The sequence below is a fragment of the Calidris pugnax genome, unplaced genomic scaffold (assembly GCF_001431845.1).
Source record: "Calidris pugnax isolate Ruff unplaced genomic scaffold, ASM143184v1 scaffold154, whole genome shotgun sequence".
Lineage (NCBI taxonomy): Eukaryota > Metazoa > Chordata > Aves > Charadriiformes > Scolopacidae > Calidris > Calidris pugnax.
Genome location: NW_015090890.1, coordinates 837110 through 860477, shown reverse-complemented (window position 1 = coordinate 860477; position 23368 = coordinate 837110). Strand labels below are relative to the sequence as shown.

Here is a 23368-nt window from a genome sequence, read left to right as displayed (position 1 = left end):
GGGGGATGTGGCTTAGGGAGAGAGAGAGGATACATTCATTTGGTGCATCCTCCCAGCTCTCAGTGGGCCAGCCATCAACTCCAAATTCGCAGGTACACCGCCTGAAAATTGGCCTCCCCAAGGAAGAGGAGAAACAAATGGACAACTCCCTGATTTCACCAAAGAAGAACCCTTCCTGGGAGGCTGGCTGAGGGACATGCAATGTAATCTTGTCTTACTTTCCTAGGCTAGGGTAACTAGGTCTCACATGGGGGGAAAAGAATCACAGAATCTTCTAGGTTGGAAGCGACCTTAAAGATCATCTTGTCCAACCGTCAACCCAACTGACAAAAATAGACACCCACACAACAAACAAGGAGCATCATCACTAACCCAGACCTCCCAGCACTACATCAACCCGTCTTTTGAACACCTCCAGGGATGGGGCCTCAACCACCTCCCTGGGCAGCCCATTCCAATGGCTGATAACCCTTTCAATGAAAAAATTTTTCCTAATATCCAGCCTGAACCTCCCCTGGCGCAACTTGAGGCCATTTCCTTTCGGCCTGTCGCCTGTGACTTGAGAGAAGAGACCGACCCCCATCTCTCTACACCCTCCTTTCAGGGAGTTGTAGAGAGCAAGAAGGTCTCCCCTCAGCCTCCTCTTCTCCAGGCTGAATAACCCCAGTTCCCTCAGCCTCTCCTCATAAGACTTATTCTCCAGAGAGAACAGGATGGGCATTTCCAGAGAAAACCTGGGAAATGACAAGTTGTTCATGTTGACCTGAGGACAGCTTTGCAGGTACTCACAATTTTCTGAGAATACCCCACCAGCTGGATCTTGCTGAGGGCAGCGTTCACTTCTGGCATGGTGTAGCACTTCCTCCACATAGACACCTCCACTGCGTCCTTCAGAGGGGCGGGCAGCAATCTGCAAAAATCAAGGGGGCGTGGGCATTTTGAGAACTTCCTGATGACTAACCAGCTTTTACTCCCATTTATATTCTCCAGATCTTAGATTTTTCTCTTTTTTTTTTAATTTTAAATATGCCTGGTGCTTCAAAGTGAGGAGCAAGACTTTCTGCTTGTTGAGGAGCTGAACCACACTGCCCATTTTGCCTCGCCCCAAAGACTAATCTCCTTCAGTTCTCTTTGTTGGGGCTCCTATTCAGCCCTTTCATCAAAGAAGTGTCTGTGATGAAGGTGTTACAGCAACCCTTGGGGTATTTTCACCAGTGACAAAAGGTGTTGGCTGATCAGATGTGTCAACATGAAAATTGGAATTGGTAGAGATGACTAGGATCTTGGAGCATAGAATCACAGAATCACATACTGGTTTGGGTTGGAAGGGACCTTAAAGATCACCCAGTGCCACCCCCTGCCCTGGGCAGGGACACCTCCCACCACACCAGGTTGCTCCAAGCCCCCTCCAACCTGCCCTTGAACCCCTCCAGGGATGGGGCAGCCACAGCTTCTCTGGGCAACCTGGGCCAGGCTCTCACCACCCTCATAGAGAAGATCAGCATCTCTTTTGCATATCCTAAGAATTGGAAAGCAAAAGTAAGCCACACTCTTGTGATTAAAATACAGGTGCCAGACATGGATGAAGACTGGCTCTGCTCTCATTTTTGTCACCAGTGCCTTGCAAGAGCACATGCTCCTGCTCCTCAGGTTCTTTGCCTTCAACTCAGATACCCCGCTTGCCTTCGGAATGTCCTGGCAGGGATACATTAGCTGACACTGCAGAGTTCTTTGAAATCCCCTACACGGAAGTATTTAAGATGTTTTACACCAAAGTAAAATCCATCCATTCTGCTCTTCACAGACATTGCAAGTTAGCTGGACAGCGTTGTCAAGGGAAGGAGTGAACTGTAATGTCACAGCCTGCAAGAGAGATGCCTAACTTCTGGGAAATAAATCTTCCTTAGCAACATGAACCGAGGCAGGAAGCAGCACAGCTGCCAAATGCATAAGAAGAATAGGATTTTTTTTTTTCATATTAAACCAATGCTAAATCAAAGGCTAATTCAAACCAATTTCCAAAGATTTATGGAAATTGGTCAAGTTTCTTTGATCAATTTGTTTAAAGGAATTTAATTTATTGTTATATCTACTAGGTCAGTGAACTCCTCCATAATTTAAGATACTGAAGAAAGGATTAAGGCCAGCTACTGCCAAGACTGTACAGGTCTAGCACGATAACTGTAATTCCAGCACAGGCTGGCTGAAAGCACACTGCGCTTAAGGAAACAAACAAAGCCTTCAAGGTCTTTTTTGGGAAGTCATAAGCAACAAAAGGCCAAACAATGTGGATAGTTGTCCACCATTGCACTGAAGCAAATTGCCTGTAAAAGCCTTTAACCTACCATAAGAAGCATTTAGTGTTGGATGCTTTCAGGAACTTCTCTTCTGGGAAGCGGAGAATGGATCTCCAGGTAATGGAGAAAAGTGGGGAATTGTCCTTGGTGACTGAAGTAAATTTCTATTAGCCTTGACTTCATGGCTTCACTGTAAATATACTCTGAGCCCTAACTGAGACCAGTGGCACCAGTTTCCAGCGGGTTCATTCTTTGCCAAGTGGCACACAGAGACAATGAGGACTGCTGGTTCCTCAGATCACAGAATAACAGAGTGATATGGGGTTGGAAGGGACCTCTGGAGATCATCTCCTCCAACCCCCTGCCAGAGCAGGTCCACCCAGAGCAGGTTGCACAGGAATGTGTCCAGGTGGGGTTTGAATGTCTCCAGAGAAGGAGACTCCACCACCTCTCTGGGCAGCCTCTTCCAGGGCTCTGCCACCCTCAAAGTGAAGAAGTTCCTCCTTATGTTTAGATGGAACTTCTTATGTTCAAGTTTGTGCCCGTTCCCTCTTGTCCTGTCACTGGGCACCACTGAAAAAAGACTGGCCCCAAATGTGTCCCTGTTGGCACTCACTTTTAAAATTTGTACAGAAAGTTACTGGAGGATATTTTGAAGTCCAGAGTGAATCTACTAACACTATGGAGCATCCGATTACGGATCACCTCAGAACAACCAGATGTATGTGGGCAGATGCTGGGACACCCAAACTACAGCCACAAACAGGAAGGTATCGCAAAGCAGCATGGTCCAGCAGTTAGTACACAAAATTTGATGCTTGAGAAACCCAGAGGCTCGTATTCTGAACTGGGCATCTGCACAGAAATAGCCCCTCCTCTTCAATGCGAAGGGTAGCAGCGTGGTCCAGCAGTTAGTACACAAAATTTGATGCTTGAGAAACCCAGAGGCTCGTATTCTGAACTGGGCATCTGCAGAGACAGCCCCTCCTCTTCAATGCAAAGGAGAATATTTAATATATGACATAAGAAGTTATTTTTTGAAGGGAGAAGAGGCAGGATGATGGAGGAGGCAGGAGATGGCAGGACCGAACCAGATCAGAATCCTGGCCTCTCTTGTCTAAGGAAACAGCCTGTTTCACACACTGTACAGAAAAATGTAAGAAACCATCAAACAGGTAGCCAGTAAAGCATCTTTCATAAGGCAAACTTCCTCTTTAGTCCCCTGAATCCTAATCAGCATGAAAGATATCCTGGTTGAGCATCTATACAGCCTCCACGAGATTGCTCATTTCAAATAAAAACCAACGGTAATAAAACTCGCTAAGCAATTAGTTCAGACTGGATTTGATAATGGAAAAACGTAAGCCACTATAATGAACTTCTTATATTTTATACAGTATTTGCATTTAAAATGCTTCAGTGCTTTATCTAATGAAGATGATAATACTTTGTGTTTTATACTAACTATTCAGAGTAGAACCAGCTGAACTGTAAAGCAGTAATGGTGATTGATCAGCCTGAAAAATTAAAGTTAGACTCAGAAGTAATAAGTATTCTGTTCTAGCAACAGCCAGGTATTAAAAAAAATATTCACCAAGGATCACATTTTCTTAAATAACGGATGTCAGTCCAACCCTGCATGTGCCATTAGCCAGGTGTTAATTTGTGGATCAGTAGATGTTTGCTCACATGCTGTAATAATCAGTTCCATTCACGCTTGCATGACACTTGTCACCAGGAATCTCAAAACACTTTGCAAACATTAATTAAGTCCCCGTGTACCCTCTATGGTGGATGGGAGCTCCATTTTACAGCGTAGGGAGCTGGAGGGGGAAACTCAGAGCACAGGTGGGGCAAATTGAGATTTGTCCCCCTGTTCCAGCTCACAGACAACACTGGTTCGTAGCAGCCTGGCAGAGTTTATGATACGTAGACTTATGATACTAAACAGCTGCAGGGCTCCTAGTTACACTTTGTTATCCCCACCAGCACAGCATTTCTTTCCTCTGCCTCTATATTTGGGCAAGGTGTGCATTTTACTTGTGAAAATCGAGGAACCTGCCATCTGATCAAGGATCTCCACAACATAATGAAATTGGGGCAACCATCTGATCAAGGATCCCCACAACATAATGAAATTGGGGCAATTCTCTGTGCTCTACAGAGGTCTTGTACAGAATCTTCTAGGTTGGAAGGGACCTTAAAGATCATCTTGTCCAACCATCAACCTAACTGACAAAAATAGACACCCACACGTGGGACACAAGGGATGGTCCTTTCTATCCCCAGCGATGGGTTCTTATACCTTCCTCCCACCTGCCTTGGTACCCCACTACAACAGCCTCGTGATAGCACTGAGGAGGAAGGGTCAATGTTACGGTACTTCCCAAGCAATATAAGAAAAGACAGAAAAATGTATTTTAAACACAGCTCCAAAAAAACCATTCTAGCCACCTCCAGTAGTTGAATCAGAACAACGATCACCTCTCTGCGTTCGCCTCCGGAATAGTCAACAGCACACAAAGTGCTAGACAGCACTTTTTCTAAAATACGACCACTAAGAAAGTGACATTAAATGAGCTCCAAGATATATGAGCCTCCTTTAAACCCTGCATACAAAACACACGCGGTAGTGTGAGGAGAATAATGCCTCCAGTCCTCTCTCCTCACATCACTTTGTGCTTCAGGAACGGTTCTGCTCAGGCCAGAGGACTCCAAAATGAAAAAAGATCACTATTCTGACAAGAGGATACATCAACCAGCACAAAAGCCTGATCAACTTTATTGTATTTACTTTTTGCTTTACATCTGTGTTTTACTTGCCTTCTTCAGAAAAGGGAGAGTTACAGACTACTCCTGTGCTCAGCAGGGGAGCACAATACATAGCTAAACATATGGTAATTTGGATTTTTTAATTTCTTTGCTTTGTGATACTGAAAATGTCAAGGCTACTTTTACAGTGTATGAAATAACTCATTTTCAGTAAACCTTTAAATCAAGCCACGTTAATAATTAGGAATAGAAAATGGGAGATCAATTAAAAATGCACAAAGTAGCTTTTAAAAATAACTTTCTAATTAACCGGCCTTATCTTTAATATGTGCTAAAAACGAAACTGTCTCCTCCATAGAACATGTTGTGCACCTAAAGTTGTTTTTATTTCTAAAGAAAGCGTTATCTGAAATTATAAACTGTATGGATAGTTTTTAGATTAGATAAGCTTTCAAAATTTTAGACGTAGATCTCAATTTTGAGCACCTTGTTTTTACGTATAGGTGAAATAATGGACATGGTGTTTCCACCTAACCTTTTTTATTCTAATTTTAATTTGTTTTTAAGCTTTGAAAGAAAACAAAAACCCCCTCTGCTGTCCAAGTATAAGAGGCTGCAGTCCTGGGAAGAAAGGTAGGACTGCTCTGTGGTTGGTTGCCAGTGAGTTCCAACAGTTGTGGTTGCCAGTGAGTTCCAACAGTTGTGTCTTGACTTTCCTAGCATTTCAGCAAACATGAATGTAAATAATTTTAAATTGAAATGATTCCAATATGATATAATTAGGCTTGCTAATTTCAACTTTTTTTTTATGATGTTAATACAAAAATCTGCTGGTTTTATCTACCATCATGGAGCTAAACTATGTGAGATGAGATCAGAGGAGACTTGTGTTACCAAGTCTCCCTCCACGAATCCAACCAACTTGTGAGGTCGTTTAGAAGACCAACGACCTGCAAACAATTAAGGACAGAACCCATCCAAGGAGTCACAGCTTCAAACCTCTCAGGCTTTTTTTTCCTTCTTGATGGTAGCAGCAAATCTCAAATGGTGGTGGGTGAGCCATCACTACAGTGAACTCTAAACGTTGGGTTTGTGTTTTAGGACAGTGACCCCTTCCCGGTGGCTTGTTCCTTACCTCTGTACCTCCTTGTTCTTCCACATGGAGGCAGACTGAGCCTTTGGCACACGTTCAATGGAATTCACCAGTTCTTCCATCAGAAGTCTGAAAAGACACCATAACTAAATGAGCATGGCAGCCTTTCACACAGGAGAGAACTTTGTCCCAAATGTTTCCAAAATAACACACAAATTTTAATACTTTGAGGCAGTTTTAAAGAGGGGATCTTCCCACAAAGGCATTGCAGCAATTACCCCTCACCAATCCTACCCCTGCTTTTCCACCGAGTGTTTCAAGCTCAAGTAAGTCCAATTCTGGACTGGTTGTCCAGAGGATCTGGCCCTACTGGGTTACAGGTTACTTGGAAAGTGGCAGGACAAGAGGAACTCCCAAACCTCTCTCCTGCTGTGCAAGAGAGAGATATGGACTCTCATATTGATATTTGTTTCATGTGGAATGAGACAAAATATATGATGACAACTCGTTAGCTGATGCCTGTTTATCACTTCAAGAAGCCAAGCATTTTGTCTCTAATATATGATGACAACTCGTTAGCTGATGCCGGTTTATCACTTCGAGAAGCCAAGCATTTTGTCAGGGTGAACTCCACTCAAGTACAAATGCACACTACAGCATTTGAGAAAGAAAAATACATCAGGCAGTAAAAACTGGCACTCTAGATTTCACTGCCCCAAACTAAACAGCATTTTAAATTGCTGTTTAGGTAGGAAGTGACAGATTTAACTGCAGAAGAATGGCATCTGGCATTACTTGGGGGAGGGAAAACCACACCAGTATAATCTCCAACAAGACTATGCTTGTTATCTTCAGCTCTGGGCCAGCAATACCCCAGAGGTCTCCTACCAATTCATATTTATACAATTCCTTTCTCCTACAAGGGCCTTCAGTTTCTGTTTGTTTTTACACAAAGGGAGAATTACTCTGGCGTGGAAAGTTTGCACAGGACCTTTAATAGACAAAGATTCCTACCCTGAAGTGCTTACAGAGTAGTTCAGATACCGTGGCCTAATCTGCCTTCTAATTATTGCACATGGCAGCTGTTCTGCATGAGAGAGACACCCAGCACAAGGCCAGTTAGACTTCAGCGAGGGCCAAACCTGCTTATCCATTCAACAGACAACTTCGCAAGAAAAGACTGCCAAATTTGATGACCAACTATTAAGTTTCTGATTGCATTATCAGGTTTTACATTTTCTACTTCCGTCTCGTATTTCTGCTGGTTTTCTTAGCGCTTCTCCTTGGATTTCAGAGCTTATGTACCTCAACTGTCATTCGAGATGAGGCCAGCTTAAATTCCCTTCCACGGTGTGGAAGAAAGTACGATGATAAGAATTTCAAATGCTGAAAAACTACAGGGCAATAATCTTAAAGCCATTTATTGTTGAAAAGACTGGTGGTTCCTCTTTTGCTTAAGGGGAGCAGAGAGGAGCAGGAGAGACCGTTGAGTCGTGGTTTTTGAAGGTCTGAAGTTGGCTATGTGGTAATTGCTGCTCAAAGTGTCTCAGTCCACTCAAGATCTACTATCCCACATCTACTGCCTGGACCAACACAAAGCACCTGCTGTAAATACTGAAGACAGATAGTTCCAGGGGTTGGGAAACATTGAGTTAACACATTTGCAGCACTAAGGACTTGGCTGGCATTCAGCTACTGCCTAAGAGCCTCTTCGGAACATTAGACACCGCTCCTTTACCCATATTGTCCTTTACACCTTTTCCTTAGCAGTGATGAAAGAGGAGTAGAGAATATTAAGGGGCTTTTTTTACCTGCCAATTTGAACAGTGGGCTCAGTGGCATAGACTGTTCCAGTGAATCCCGTGTACTCCGTGATATAGGGCAACGCCATCATGCAGTGATAGTTGGAGATCAAGATTACATCGACCGTGGAGAGGTCAAGCAGCTCAGTCTGAAAACAGAGGAAAGAGATAAGCCACATGTAACCCTTTCATGCAGTTTAAGCAATGGCAGAAAAACTTCTTGTTCTTTTTTTTTTAACACTTTATACTGCAGGAATGTAATTGGTTTATAAAAAAAATGGGGGGGGGAAGGTCATGTCCATTCTAGGAGTCTATGTCTCAGCTGTGGCAAAGATTAATGCTTCCTTTAAATGAACAATACTTATTTAAAAAGCCCCCTAAAATTATTTCCTTCTCAAATCTGAAAAGGAAACCATGTCCTGGGTTTGTCTGTCTTTCATGGGATGAAATGGCTGCTGCTACAAGAGGCCTGATGATCACACTTTTATCATAGAACCAAAGTCTGCACTGCTTTAGGGGAACACTACACAGACACCAAAACTTCTGCAGCAGCAACTTAGCAGGGTGTCTCCTATTTCTGATGTGACACATGGTCCCATACCCCAGGAAGACAAGAGAGATGAATGTAGGTTGTATTTATTCATATGCTTAAAATAATTCTGGTGTTTTCCCAAGCTAACTCCTTGGCGTCTTGATCATTCACATTTTCTACAGAGGGAGATTAAGCTCATTCATAGGATACAACAAAACAGACGGGTGGGTCCAATTTGTTTTGATGTGACAGTTAAGACAGCAGTTCAGAGAGTGAAAGAAGACTTCACACATTGTTAAAGGAATTTTAATTAGAAATATTTACTGGTAATGCTGTAACACAAATGGTGTCAAGTCAGAAATTTACAAGATATATGACCTCTAACTCAGTTATTATAGAGCAGCTAATGGAATTCAACACTCATCAAGCACATATTATCTGATTACAAGGCTTGGTCCAGCAATTTGAATAAAAAAGGCAAGAAAGTAGGTCACTCAGGCTTTTCAGAGGGCTGACACAGTGCTCTGGTGACAAGCTGCTTAACTCCCAGCTAAGCGTTCATGGTTTCAATCCATGATCCCAGCTAATGGTGGAGGCACGATCTCCAAGCTGAGTACAGGAGGTGAAACACCATCCTGGGATTCATGACAGGGCACCCTTTTATCTTGCTAAGCTGGACAGGCAGAAATACACTCACTGCCTGGCATCAAAGAGCCTGCTGTCACCAGCTCCCACCCAGCTGGGCATTCATCATTGGCATCAAAGAGCCTGCTGTCACCAGCTCCTACCCAGCTGGGCATTCATCATAGAACCACAGAATAGGATGGGCTGGAAGGGACCTTCAAGATCTTCCAGTTCCAACCCCCTGCCCTGGGCAGGGACACCTCCCACCACACCAGGCTGCTCCAAGCCCCCTCCAACCTGCCCTTGAACCTCTCCAGGGATGGGGCAGCCACAGCTTCTCTGGGCAACCTCTCCCCACCCTCACAGCAAAGAATTTCTTCCCCACATCTCATCTCAATCTCCCCTCTTTCAGTTTAAAACCATTCTCCCTCATCCTGTGGCTCCCCTCCCTGATCCAGAGTCCCTCCCCAGCTTTCCTGGAGCCCCTTGAGGGACTGGAAGGGGCTCCAAGGTCTCCTTGGAGCCTTCTCTTCTCCAGGCTGAAACCCCCCCCACTCTCTCAGCCCCCCCTCCCAGCAGAGGGGCTCCAGCCCTCTGATCATTTTTGTGGCCCTCCACTGGAACCATTCCAACAGGTCCATGTCCTTTCCACGCTGAGGACTCCAGAGCTAGATGCAGTATTCCAGGTGGGGTCTCATGGCGTGTTTTTTAGCTCTGTTCACACCATACAGAATCAAATGGGGATTCAGAGCCAGAATCAAACTTGGGACTCAGCTCTGAGCTGAAGCCCAGCCCAGCGAACCATCAGGACACACACTACCACTTTCCAAGCTGAAGCATCCCACCTCCCAGAATCCCAGAAGCATTTACTGATAGGATGAAAAGGGTGTCAAAACCAACACAAGGTAAAATCTTCCCTGGGACTTGCAGCAATCTCACTAAAGGTGCCCATGAACCAAAGAGGTTTAAAAATGTTTCCTGAATGTGAAGTGAGAGAGACCAGAAGGTTGCCAAGCCAAGAGAGGGCTGCACCCTGCACTCTGACATGTGGAAGTGTACTCTGCTGCTGAGGCAGCCTTTTATCACCTTGTGGCTTCTGGATGACGTTCAAAAGTTGGCTTTCTTCGACAATGGTGTTCCTGGAAGTGATACTGAGATTCTCAAACTAACTGCTTTTGCAGACAAGTTTCTTCAAAAGAAGTGGCGTGGAAGGAGACAAAGAAAAAGATGAAGCCTCTTTCACACAAGCTCCTTCTTATACTGTGCTGCCAAACACCAGCAACATTTCTACTCTGCCATGACATCTGAACTCTCCTCCAGACTGGGGAGCCTGCAGAGTGAGAGATGAGAGCTGTGTATCACTAGCAGATCTGTTCCTCAAGCTTGTGGAGGAGACTTGGGAACTTTGGGAACTAAAGCATTTGAGAGGCCATTTGTAAAGTGCCTGCAATGGTGACACGTGCAGCTGGTTGCTGCCTTCTAGTTGGAAAACAGAGTTAGATTCAGTGATGACAGCACTATAATGAAGTGGCAACTCCCCATCGGTCATATTTAGAGCTACACATGTGGGTATTTTCCAGCCCAAAAACGCAGCAGAAAGCTGAGCTGAAGCACCCTAAACCCCAGTAGATTATCATTCCGGTCCATGGGCTTAATTCCAATGGGAATCCAGAACACAAACTCCATTCTTCCCAAGATCTGGGACATAATGGCACTTTCTAGGTGTATAGATGCTTCCTATATCCCTCTCCTCCACAGGACAGTAACCACAAAGCACAAAAGAACCCAGAATTCTTAGGTTTGGGTTTTTTTGTGATTGTATTATACCCATTCCTGTTGAGGAAAACAAGCAGTTACACACAGATCTGTTGATATCACTTGCCAAAACTGGTACCAGAGCTGCCAACTTCCTTCGAAGAACGAGGATGACAAGAGTCAGAAGGTGCAAGAGGTGAGTTTCATGGAATGATCAGATAGAAACACCATTGCCAGAGCCCTAGCAATGTGACAACAACCTTCCAGGGGTGTTTTGTGCTTCCTGTCAACAAGGTCAGGCAGAAAGGGAAAAAAAAAAAAATAATCACTGCCCAAAAGCAATTGTCTCTGTCTTTGAAAGACAGAGAAAACATCCCAACATGAAATGAAAGAACTGATGTTATCACAGTCTGAACACAGCTGAGGAAAGAGGATACTGTTCCCAGACTATTCACCATCATTCACTCCCACCACTGCTCAGCTTTTTACTTCTTCAGCTCTCCTACACACACCCTTAATCTGATCGGTCGGGTAAACCCAGTTAATTCAAACTTTTTCAATAGTCTTGTTTGCTTTTTTTTTTTTTTTTTGGTGTGTTTCTAAACCCAGGTATTCCTGAAAAAAAAAAGTTTGAGAGCAGCCACTTGCAGTTATGGCAATAGATGCAAAGGTTCTTCCCTCAAAGAGGCAAGTGCTGAATAGCTGAGAAGGCAATGAAACTTTTTAAGCTAAATTTGCTGCTGGCAGAGCAGCACGTCTGACTGCAGCCCAGCGGTGGTTTAACCATGGGGTTGGGTCCCCAGGGGAGCTCCACCAGGCAGGTCACACATCTGCAACCTTCCTCGTCTTCGTTCACTGCCCTTATCTCCATCAGCACATGTATCCTGTCATAATCGAGTCCAGCTCAGTGATATTGTCTTTGGAAAGCCCCTAAAAAGGGATAGTCAAGTCTTATTCTTCTGTGAGATATCGATCTGCTCAAGGAGACCTTCCAGATCTCCCAAAACCATTGTTGAAACGGGCTGTTTCCATCCTTTTTCCAGTGCCATAGACACTAAAGGCACCCTAACAACACAGAGGTTTCGGTAGTATTATTTACTGAGTAGTAATACATTAGCATCAATCTGATAATAATTAATTAGTAAATTTCTTCCACGTGACTGAATGGAGTCAGGTTTTTCGGCAAGGCTTTGACCAAACTCACCTCTGGTAAACAGAACTCGGGCACAGAGTCTACGAAGACATGGCCAGAGCACTCCTTCAGCTCCTGGAAGAAAAGCACATCAGTGGAGAAGACACAAAAATACAACACAATATTACTCAAATGAAGCAGATTTTGCACTTTCAAAACCTTTTCTTTATCACAGGTAATTTCCAGCCCGTTACTACATTATGTTTATCCCCCTTCTAGACACTATTTGATACAAAACCTTCTCTGTCTTATTAGGAGCAGAATACAATTTTTAGCCTTTGTCTCAGTGCATTTGATGAAACGACTTTTGGGTACCATGTAGCACTTTTGTCAGATTTATCTCTACTGGATTTCTAGTTCTCTGTTGTCTTCCTCTTTTTTCAAGGCTGACATCAGCAATCTTTGTCACATGAAAAGTCACATTCTTCAGGATTGTGTATGGAACAAAAATATTCCCAACTCTAGTTGTTAACACACCCCACAGGTTACTCTGCCTTCGCTCCGGGATGCTCCTCTTGCTTGTCCCAAAGTGAGTGGTCTCAGCCAGCTTCACGCTGACAGAATTAAAGATTTAATCCAATTCTTAATAATTACAGTGCACCTGCCAACTAATAACGAATGAGCAATTACATCTAGTGGCAGAAAGTCTCCTAACCTCATCTCAAGGGAGTTCAAAATGATTAAAACTAGATCGCAGCAAATTTCAATGCCTCTCCAGGACTTCAGTTTTATAACTGTCATCCGGAGAGTGCTATAACAGGAATGTCCACCCGACATGATAAAACATCCCCCTTTGACACCTTCCCTTGCCTTTTTCCAGCATGGGTCAAAGAATTTACCATTCCAAGCAGTTACAATGGTCAAGGTGAAGGCAAGAGATGCTGCCTTTGAATTTTTAACACGATTTCCATTGACGCTGTGCGAGTTTGAAGATTTCTCCTGCAGCAGCAGTGCCACAAAAATGTAAATACATCCCATATAAAAATAGATATTCTTTGGACAGAATGGAGCCCAAAGCTCTGACACTAAGGCTGGGGTACAGGAGAAATAAATTCCAGGGAATTCAAACTGGGCAGCTCCATTCCTGTGGCTGAGCCTCTGTAGCTCTGCGACTGCCAGTTAGCATGTGCTTTGAATAGAGTTGTTACTATTTTACTAACAGAAATGCTGCCTATACAGTTTCTTTTGTCTCCAACCAGAAGAAAAATCAGGTCTTTAATCTATGATCTTCAGCTCCCTTGCCTGGAAAAATCAGATCAATCCGTTTTGTCCACCTCAAAGTCCCCTACAAAAGCAACTATTATTACTGTTTTCCTTTAATGTTCACATAGTCAGAGAACAGTCTATTAAAACAGCATTTTCTCCACTGATACCTATCGCTGCACACATTAGAAATGTATCTGCCTATTTTACTAACATCTGACATATTTTTGTGCTCATTGTTCCCCTATGACAGATCAAGCTGGACGCTGCAGTGCCTAGTTTTGGTTGAAGCCCCAGATAAATTTTGCCTACAAAACTAATGTAATGAAAAGGGGGGAAAAAAGAAAAATTCTGTGTCTCTCATGTAGCTGGGTAAGTCCTGTGTCTTAGAATTAGGAGGCTGGAGATAATATCCTCCCTGCTACGTCCAGCAGCAGAACACATGTTGATTTCAGAGGCCAAAGACACGCTTTTCCTCTCTAAGAGACCTCCCATGGGGAAACCATTCCCTTTCTCATAGTTCTCCTGCCTAAAAAAAGGGTACGATACCAACTTCATTTCTAAGCCTGCTATGAAGCTTTAGTGTCAGAAAAGTGAGACTGTTGAATAAAAGGCACTCTAAGAATGCAAAGTACTATTATTTATGGAGCTCCATGAAATAAGAAAATATTCATGCTGGCGATTTCTGCATTTTAAGAGGATTTTTTAAAAAGCTAGGCTACCTCTGAAGACTGAAAGCCTCAGAGTTGCTATTAGCATTTTGTTTCAAAACGTTCTGCTCTCCAAGGACACCAGGGCTGGTAAGGGTACACAGAGAAACCTTCGCCATGAGTCAGCAGGGAAGTATTGTTCCTGCAGTGCCAGCTCCTAACCTGTCAGGTAGCTTTTTTTTGCTAGAAAGAATTTTTGCAAGAAAATTTTAACCATCGGTATAGTACCTTGTCCAGAAACGTGCTTCCATCTTTCAAAACCCAACCAGGAAGTTTGGACAGCCTGGGGCTGCGGAAAGAGAACAAAAAATATTGCAATATGAATTCTGTCATTATCAGTGGCTGAGCATAGACCTTCTATTTGGTGTCACACGGAAAAAGAACACGATTTCTGTCTCAGGGAACTAACAATCTCAATAAAACAGACAGACAGTTTCACTGTGTCTAAGTGTTCACTGAAATGACTTTTACAAATCATGATTATGACACTTCTAAGTAAAAAGAATATGAGGACGATGCAGGCAGGGAATTTGATTTTAGTCATTTACAGTGAGAATTTCAAAAAGGCCCAGCGCTGCTTGCGTTGCCCCGTGGTGAAACTGGTGGCATAAACAGGAGTTAGGGCAGCAAGAAACTCTAGGCCTGAAACAACACAAAAGCACCATAAAACTGCTCTGGGACAGGAGATGACAGACAAATACTCCCATTAGTAACGACAGGGAAAGACTGATGCTCTGGACTAAGGCATTTATAGACACAGAGGTTGAGATTTTATATGCACGTAAACCATGGGTTCATACTCAGGTCTCCCCCTGAAGACCCACACCAAGAGCTGTAGAGTGCATTTACCTGGGTGGGAAGGACATCAGGGCAAGGAGGTTTTACTGTGAACTGCACGTTTTTAGCTGGCAGGTTTGGTACCAGGCAGCAACGACAGGGCCCCTTTTTTTTAATTGTTTCAAATGCTAATAAAGAAACTTCAAGGTGGACACTGTAATCCTGAGTTCACAGCAGTAATTGCTGCAGCATTTCTTGCTGCCGTAAGTGAGGGACTTATTCACACTTCACAGTGACATTTGATTTTTGTGTGAGCCTACAACTTAGCTTTAAAACCACTGCCTGCCCAGATTCAAGCATATCTACAGAAATCCAAAGAAAAAGTTGAGGAAACGAGACCTGAACCCACCTAGAATCAAGACCTGCAACAACCTCAAATTTGGAGAAAGAACTTTAGAGCTTGATTGCAATGAAATCTGCAAGTGTTGTGCCCTAAGCTCTACAGACAGGCGTGCTTATGTGCTGTAAGGGCTTTCAGATTCAAGTTCTTGAAAATAGGAAGTGATTCAAGGGCTCAGAGGAATGCTGTGTTCAGGCTAACATCAATATAAAAGAACAAATCCAAACTGGCATTCCAGAAAGTCACCAGGAAGGGGAAAAAGGGGAAATCTAAGACTCAGGGAGTGAAGGCAGAAGGGAAGAGGTGAGAGCAGAAGGATACGTCATTGAGAAGCTCCACCAGAGAAGTGCAACCCCCCTTTGAGGATAAAGACTAAGTCTGACGATAGAAAAGAAGAGGTGGCTAAATGTACTCCCCACGGACACATTCAAAAGCACAATTTAAGAGGAGCATTTTGGAGACAGAGAGGGCTGGGTAGAATTGGTGCAGAGAGACTGAAAGAGCTATGGAAAAAGCAGGGAAAAAGCAAGAAGAAACCAAATTATATGATACGCAACAACTTGGACAGATAAGGGAGGAGAGGACAGGAGCCTCAGTTGGAAGGGACATCTGGAGGTCTAATGTCTCAAAGCCAGCAGGAGATCAGGTCAGCCACAGCTTGGTCCAGCTGCATCTTGCAAATCCCTGGAGCGTGACTTTATAGAGCCTCTCTGGGGATGGATGAAAGCGCTAAGAAAAACTACATTACTGCGAGGCTAATGTCCAACCTGGCCAAAAATTGTGTCTTGAGAGGCTCGTCAGCCTCTTATTTTATCCGTCACGCTTGAAAAGTTTGGCTCTGTTGTCTTTGTAACTTCTTTTGGAGTAGGTGGAGGTGGCTATCAGCTCCTCTCTTGCCTCCTCTCTGCCAGGCTGAACAAACCCAGCACCCTCAGCCTCTCCATGGAGTCATGGGCTCCAGCCCGTGACCATCTTGGAGCCCCATGAACACCCTCTACGGTTTCTCAGTGTCCCAATTCAATTGGGAATCCAAACCTGGATCCATTTGCAGTTTCACCAGCACAAGGCAGAGCAGAATAAACTTTCCTATATCTGCTTGCCCTGCTCCCCCTAATTTAGCCTAGCACACAGTTTGCTTTGCTCATGATGAAAGAGCACTATTGACTTGTACTAAACCTGGCATCCACCGAAGAGTATACAGTCTTCTCAAATTAGCAGATAGGTCTTGTGTGGGGGTGAAAGTGGAATAAGCAACACAGGACAGAAAGGACTCTTTACCTTGAAGGCAAGAACTAACAGAGTTCCTGGCGACATAGTTTTGACATTGTAATAGAGTGATTGATTAATCCAAAATAGCTAGAACTGTCCCATAAATAATGTGAGCAAGTGTGTCATGGCTAGACAGGAAAGGTTAAGAGCTTCCCACATGTTCATTTTACCGCTTTGCATTTGACTTTGGTACAGGAGGGGAGAAAATTCCAGTTGACAAACCTCCTCTAAAGTACATGAACTGGCATAAAGTGTTTGGGAACTGCAGGTACTTTGCACATGCTCCACGGGCCGGTGAGAACAAGGACTGCCATTTCCAGGACAAGGTGTAATCTAAATACCTTTTGACCGGCTTTTTTTTTTTGAAGAGCAAAGAACTCTAAAAAATGTCCAGTCCCTTTAATGACACAAACACTACAGCACTTTCCTCTCTTCCAGATTAAAGCACAGGCTCTCAAAGTGTTTGCTCAAGGAGAGTTCCATGCCAGGTACGACACGGGATTTAGCTGCATAGCAGAGATCCACTGAAACATCATACCTTTATGCTCCACAGAGGTAAAAATTAGGGCACCTTTGCAGACCACAGAGTGAAAGTAGCAGAACCCAAGTGGATCATGGATCATACTTTGGGGACTGACCTCTGGTTTGAAGACAGCAGAGAGAAGCACAGCTCCTCTGTGGTCAAGGTTTCACGTGGGTCTATCTCAGCCAAACTGCAAGAAGCTGCACATGTGGATCTGAGAGGACACATGGCTGGTGATAACCTGTTCAAATCTGTCCAAATTCTTATGCTGCTACATGCTTCAGTCCTTCCTGTAGTCTCTCACATGGAAACTGATGATAATGTCAGCTCTCTGTCACCTGGCCATGTTCTATTGATAATACACATTTGAACTTCAGAGGTATTTTGACATCATGGTAGTGGAGAACCTGCTGTATAATGGTACAATATGAACACTACAGAGAGATAAGGACTTTTTAGTGTCAGCCACGTTCCTCCTCAGGTTTTTAACTCATTTCCACAACTCCCTGCAGGACATCTGTTTTGTAGAGTACCGAAGAGATCAATTACTTGCCCAAGTCCATGTGCTTAGGTCAATCCTTGCTGTGAGGGGTGTTCAATCACCTCGCGGACAAGATTGATTGGATTTAAATCCAACTGTTTGCTCCCATTCCACTGGGCCATCAGGGGTCAAATCTGACATCCTTTCTTATTGAGTTGGAGTCATTTTAGTGCAGACATTCTGGAGGTACTTGGGGAATTCCAGGGTGAGACCTGCAATTTGGCTGTTCCTTCCCAGGGTCTGCTGTCAGCAGCCAAAGCTGGTGTATCCCTGGGGAGCACTGGTGCCTGCCTGCACTTCTAAAGAACCTCTTAAGCCTTTGTTCACTCACCTAATTTTGCTACTTGCTCCTCTCTCGATTGCCTTTTCCTTTAGGGGGTGAGAGAAAGCAAACACAAGGCAATTCTGTCTCTACCTGGGTTTCCCAAATTTTCTGCATCCGTTCAAAATCTACTACTGCCCCTAAATGCTGTAGTTAGCAATTGTATTAGGGAATAGAACAAAACTTGACTATCACACCGATCCATCTTAAGGCCTCTGTTGCCTACTTTACAGCAGATCTTGAACTCCATGTTCTCGCAGAACAATGCATACACTATCTATTCTTTTCCTCTCCAAAAAAAAAAACAAACCCAAATCATAGGAAGTGCTGGACAAACTGCTTTAACCTCACTAGGTCACTCAGGAAACTCCCTTTCCCAATCGGATTCTCCCCCTCTCAATTAAGCTTCTCCTGAACCCAGAACGTTCCTCACTTGTTTCCACGTGGTTCAAAGTTGCTAAATGGCTTTTGTGAAAACTCCTGCTGCTTCCCGTCACCAAGAGTTACTCATTCCCACCTTCCAAACCCCTTGTTTTTGTTAATTTATTCCATTTATGCAAGACATAAGTCACCCTAACTGAATATCCAAATGAATTTAAAAACCTGGGAAAATATGACTTTGTAGTTAGGACACAGAAGGAGCTGTCCTGATCTCAGTATTCTCTTCTAGACTCCACTTTTATTTCACTGCCATTCCGTTCCCATGCCTGGCTGCGCTGCCCTTTTATTTATTTATTTTTTAAAAGGGAACAATTATGCCATCAAGTCAACTAATAAGGACTGTTAAGTGCTATTTTTCTTTGCATTAGCCCGGGCTCTGAAGAAAAGCCTGAGAAGCTGGTGGTTAAACTGTACTTGCTGGGCTCCACGCACTCCATCTCAGTTACCCATTTATCTCATCTTGCATGAAGAAGCCAGAAAGATGACAGATATGTGACCTCACTTGTGCTGAGCAGTTGCAGCAATACTTTACTGAAGCTTAGAATAAATTATCTAGAAAAACCAATCAATAAATCCATAAAATGTCTTCCGTCTACTGAGCCAAAGGACGTTATTTTGATAAAGAGAATTTTTAAGTGAACAAAGTCTATTTATGATATCAGATGATGCTGTTCATTTGTACTCATCCCCTCCCTCCTTCCAATACACCATTTCAGGCAGAGCACTCACCCTGCAGCCCAAGAAGGCACAGACTAAGTGCTCACAGGCCGCAGAACATACCTCTGAACCAGGGGCATTGGGAGGAAATTGAGGGTAGACGTCATATCCAGCCCGCAGTCCAACATGATGGTGGTGGATTTGAACTTGAGGACATTGCATGGTAAGGTTGGATGTCCTGACAGGCAGTACTGAAAGAAAAATACGAGGATGAGTTACCTAGTCATGACCTTTACCAACAGGAGCCCCCTTGGAAAACTTAATTTTTAAACACATAGTTTCATGCACACTGGAACAAAACCCAATTTCCTGTGAATCCATGTCTTGCAGCTGTGTGTGGTCATTGAGATTTCCCCGTGTCAGGGTATTACGGGGCAAGATTTTCTTCAGACAAGTTTTTTCTGATCACAAGAGTTGAGAGGATGGCATAGCTCCTCTCTCCAACTTAGGACACGTGTAGAAGCTCTTTTTCCTTTCTGATCACAAGAGTTGAGAGGATGGCATAGCTCCTCTCTCCAACTTAGGACACGTGTCTTTTTCCTTAACAGAAAACCAGTTTCTTTAAAACAGTCCTGCTGGCAAAACCGGGATGAAATTGGCCAGCAGATTCGAAAATTCCTTGGGGTAGAAAAGGAGGAACAGGGATTGTATTTCCTTAAACCAGCCTAAACAACTGGGTAAGATGCAGCCCACACCTTCTGTGGCTGCTTGGCACAGCTCAGCAGAGGAGGCTGTAGGAGTGCACAGCAGCTCTGGGGCATGCTCTCACCTGCTTTTTGTCTTGCTAAACGCAAACAGGAAACGCCAGGGAATGGCCAACCTTATCTGAATGGAAAGGTTTGTGTACTGAGAAATCCCAAATGCTTTCCAAGCTTAATGAGCCAGCGAGCAGGTTATGTACAGGGGCACTTCAGCACCATTGAGATGCAGTCACCTCTCGGACGGAGAGCAGCAAACATTTAACAAGGCACAGCAGCGGCTGAAGCTTTGAATAAGAAGAGAGGGGAATAAAAATGCCAGCTTTAAAATGTAGGATTAGATACCTAAATGTCGAAGGAGATTTTGCATCTCAAATACAAGTTTTTGCATCTCCAAAGTCTGGGCATCTGGCAGCACAGCAAAGCTCAGGTGGTCAAACTTCAGCTTATAAATTCCAAGTTTTGGTCAATTAAGATGAAAAATATCAATTGCTCAATCATGCACTGCACTCAAAGCAGACTCAGACATTTTCTAACACATTTATACCTTATGCTTGCTTTCTGTACTTCACTAAATGGAAAGAAAGTAGATTAATCATTTTATTTTCTACCTCTGCTCACAATATGTTAACATGGGACTGCAATTGTCCGGATTAACAACTCCCAAGGAGACTATTTACATATGTTCATCAAAAACCTGTTTAAAATTCTATTTAAATATTAAAAAGCTTCTAAGCCCCAAATATTAAATTAGTAGTATCACAAAGACTTTTGTTTTAAATCCACAAAGCCTTAATTATTAAGGAGCAACATGACATTTTGCCTGCTCTTAGCAAAGTTTTGAAAAAAGAGGGGAAAGGCCAAGCTGGTGAAAAAGTGAGTACACAAGTAAGGAATCCAGTTGTTTTATTCACCAATTTAAAACACGCACGTGAAATTAAGCTCTCACCAGACCAGAACTTTGACAACTGAAGCTATAAATCCAAGTAAATAGAAAGAAATCAAGGAAAAAATAAGATCTAAACTAGTTTTGTGGCTTTTAAACGATCCTTAATTAAAAAAAAAAAAAGCAATGAAATATCACCACTTATCAGCAAAACACTTTCTTGCTTTTTTTTGAAAAATCATGAATAGGATCCTGACCCTGAAATCTACGAGCTAACTGGAAAAATCTTCCTTTTTTCTTCTTTAAAAGCATCTAGAATAATCTATATCTGTGGCTGTCATGCTGTGGTAAATGGATTCCTGGGAGTCAATTGACTCTTTCTATCAGACTTAAGTGACTTAAAAGGAAAAAAAAAAAGGCAACTCATACATGCTATACAGGTGACATTTCTGGGCCTGTTAGAATTTCAGATTAGGAAACCAAAAAATTGGAGTGTTTGCACAATATATGTCTCTATACACACCATAAATGTGTCAATTTCCACCCAGTTTATCCTTGTTACTGTTTATAACAGATCCAAACATCTCATTCACTACTATTCCTGGACGGACTAAAATGCAAATTTCTTTTGCTCTAAGATTTATTGCCTTCCATCTTTATTTCCTTATGGCTGAAGGCTGGTGCAGCTAACAGAGTGGGTGCCCTATCTCCTAATTAAAACATAGTCACGTAAAAACATCACAAAACCTCCAGAAGACCCACAATGTGCCCAGGATAAAGCCAGTGCGTTGAATCCCAGCTGAAATCAACAAATATTGCAGTGCATACTTCCAGTATTACTATCACACATTAGCTTAAAATCTAGGGGGAAATTTGCAACTGGAGCTGCCTGGACCAAAGCCCACTGGAATTTGTGGGAGTTTGACATTTTCACTGGATTCTGAATCAGGTCCGGAGGCCTGAATCTCTATCTCGTTCTTCCAAATTCAACCCAAATAGATGAGAAAAGAGGATGAAATAGCATCCTCCTCCCACAACCCCGAGATTCAGCCACATTTCCAAATACAAGATGAAGAATCTTGGTTTATGATCCCCAGTCTCCAAATCCGTACACGGGTTTAAATATGCTACAGTGCAGATTTCAGACAGCTTGTGTTCCCTTTCTCTACCCCTGTGCAAGACTCAACACATAACAAAGAACTCTGCATTTCCACTATGGTCGTCATTTAAAGATTTCTTAGTTTGATTTCCCCTCCTGCATTGTATTAGCCTCTACCATCATGTCTTGAAGGGCTTAGGTTTGCAGTTTGTCCCACTGGTAGTGTTCATCCCCACAGAGAGATGTAATCGCATGTGTAAGATTATGCAGGATCAAGCTCTTTGGCCACCTGCCTACCGAATTTTTAGAGTTACACCACAGATAGCAATTTACTGGAAGCGTCCAAACAAGCCCAGAATCCAAGTTCTTCACTTCTGTGAAGCTTCCTCAAGACAAACTGCTCAGTCTCAAAACTGAGAGGCGATCTCATGGTTTAACAACAGCGTATAACTTCGGGTTGAGCAACTCAGAGGTTATGCTCAGGTATTTTGAAAGCTGCTTTGGTTTTCATCTCCAGAGAATTGTGGCACATGATTGTCAAACAGGGAAATTCTGCCCCGGAAAATGAAGTAGTGGCTGAATCCAAGTTCTCTGGGAAACTTAAATAATTGAAAAGGAAGATCTAGTGAGGAGAACAATAATACAGATAATGTGTTTTCTCCTAACCTTCCCTTTAGGTCAGAAACAACAGATCTGCCAGAAGCATCGCACACTCTGAACAAAGTCACTTCAGGCTGGTTTTCTTATTAGTAATTAACCATATTAACATCAGCCTGCCGATGGGAAACGATTTTATGATGAACCACGGCGATTTATTAATATTCCTACAGCAACCCGGCAGAAATCACACGTGCAATTGGGGAAGCTCCAGCCCACGGAGAGACTGGTGGAGGAAGGTGGGAAGGCAGAGAAACACCTCCATCTCCTGAATCCCACCGGGGAACGGGGGGGAGCCTGAGGAGAGCCGCCAGCCCGGGCCTGTGCCCGATCTCACAGACGGCGATCAACCTCCACCCGCCCTGGCCTCCGTCCCCTCAGCCGGCAGCTCCCCAGCGACCGTTTAACGGAGGGGGACGGAGGCCGCGGAGCTGCCGGCTGAGGGGAACTTCACGGCGGCCTCCCCCCGGCCCCAGTCCCCCTCAGGGCCGCTCCCCTCAGGGCCTCAGTTTCCCCTCACGCCCGGCGGGGCTAAGGCTGCCGCTGCCACAGCCACGGAGCGACCCGGGGAGCCCCCCCTCCACCACCGAGAGGGGCTCAGGCCAAAACCCCCCATTCCCTCCCATCGCAGCCCCACACACTCACCAGCTTCATGCTTCACCCGGCTCTATTTACTGGGACAATCCTGCCCCCCCCCAACCGCTTTGGCTCCCGCGGCATCATGGGGCTTGTAGTCCCGCCGTCTTCCCCTCCGCCCAGGATGAAGTCATGTCCCGGGCCATGCCGGGAGTTGTAGTCCGCCCCCCGCGCTCTGTCCCGCCGACGTGCCTCGCCGCCGAGGCATGCTGGGAGTTGTAGTCCCGCCGCCGCGGCTCTCCCCGTCACCCTAGGGAGGAGGGGAACTACAAGTCCCAGGGTCTCACAGCGGCGGCAGGTGGGAGCTTGGATGTTGATATCAACATGGCGCTTGTCAGACAGACAAAGGCAGTCAGTGAAAAAAAAAAAAAAAAGAGGGGGCGAGCGGGGAGGAGGGAGCGGCGGGAGCAGAGCCGGGAGGG

General features: G+C 44.1%; 1 protein-coding gene across 1 annotated transcript in view; it reads right to left on the bottom strand.

Annotated features, from left to right (window-relative positions):
• The window catches only part of INTS9 (integrator complex subunit 9), an 85995-nt gene extending 62936 nt beyond the window's left edge, over positions 1–23059 (bottom strand). The window contains exons 1-7 of the mRNA XM_014947675.1: positions 22956–23059; positions 19034–19161; positions 14209–14269; positions 12080–12142; positions 7974–8113; positions 6205–6291; positions 790–910 (exon numbers count right to left, since the gene is read on the bottom strand). Coding sequence (XP_014803161.1) covers positions 790–910; positions 6205–6291; positions 7974–8113; positions 12080–12142; positions 14209–14269; positions 19034–19161; positions 22956–22964 — 609 coding nt within the window. The 5' untranslated portion in view covers positions 22965–23059. The remainder of the gene's footprint in view (positions 1–789; positions 911–6204; positions 6292–7973; positions 8114–12079; positions 12143–14208; positions 14270–19033; positions 19162–22955) is intronic.
• Positions 23060–23368: the final 309 nt, after the last annotated feature.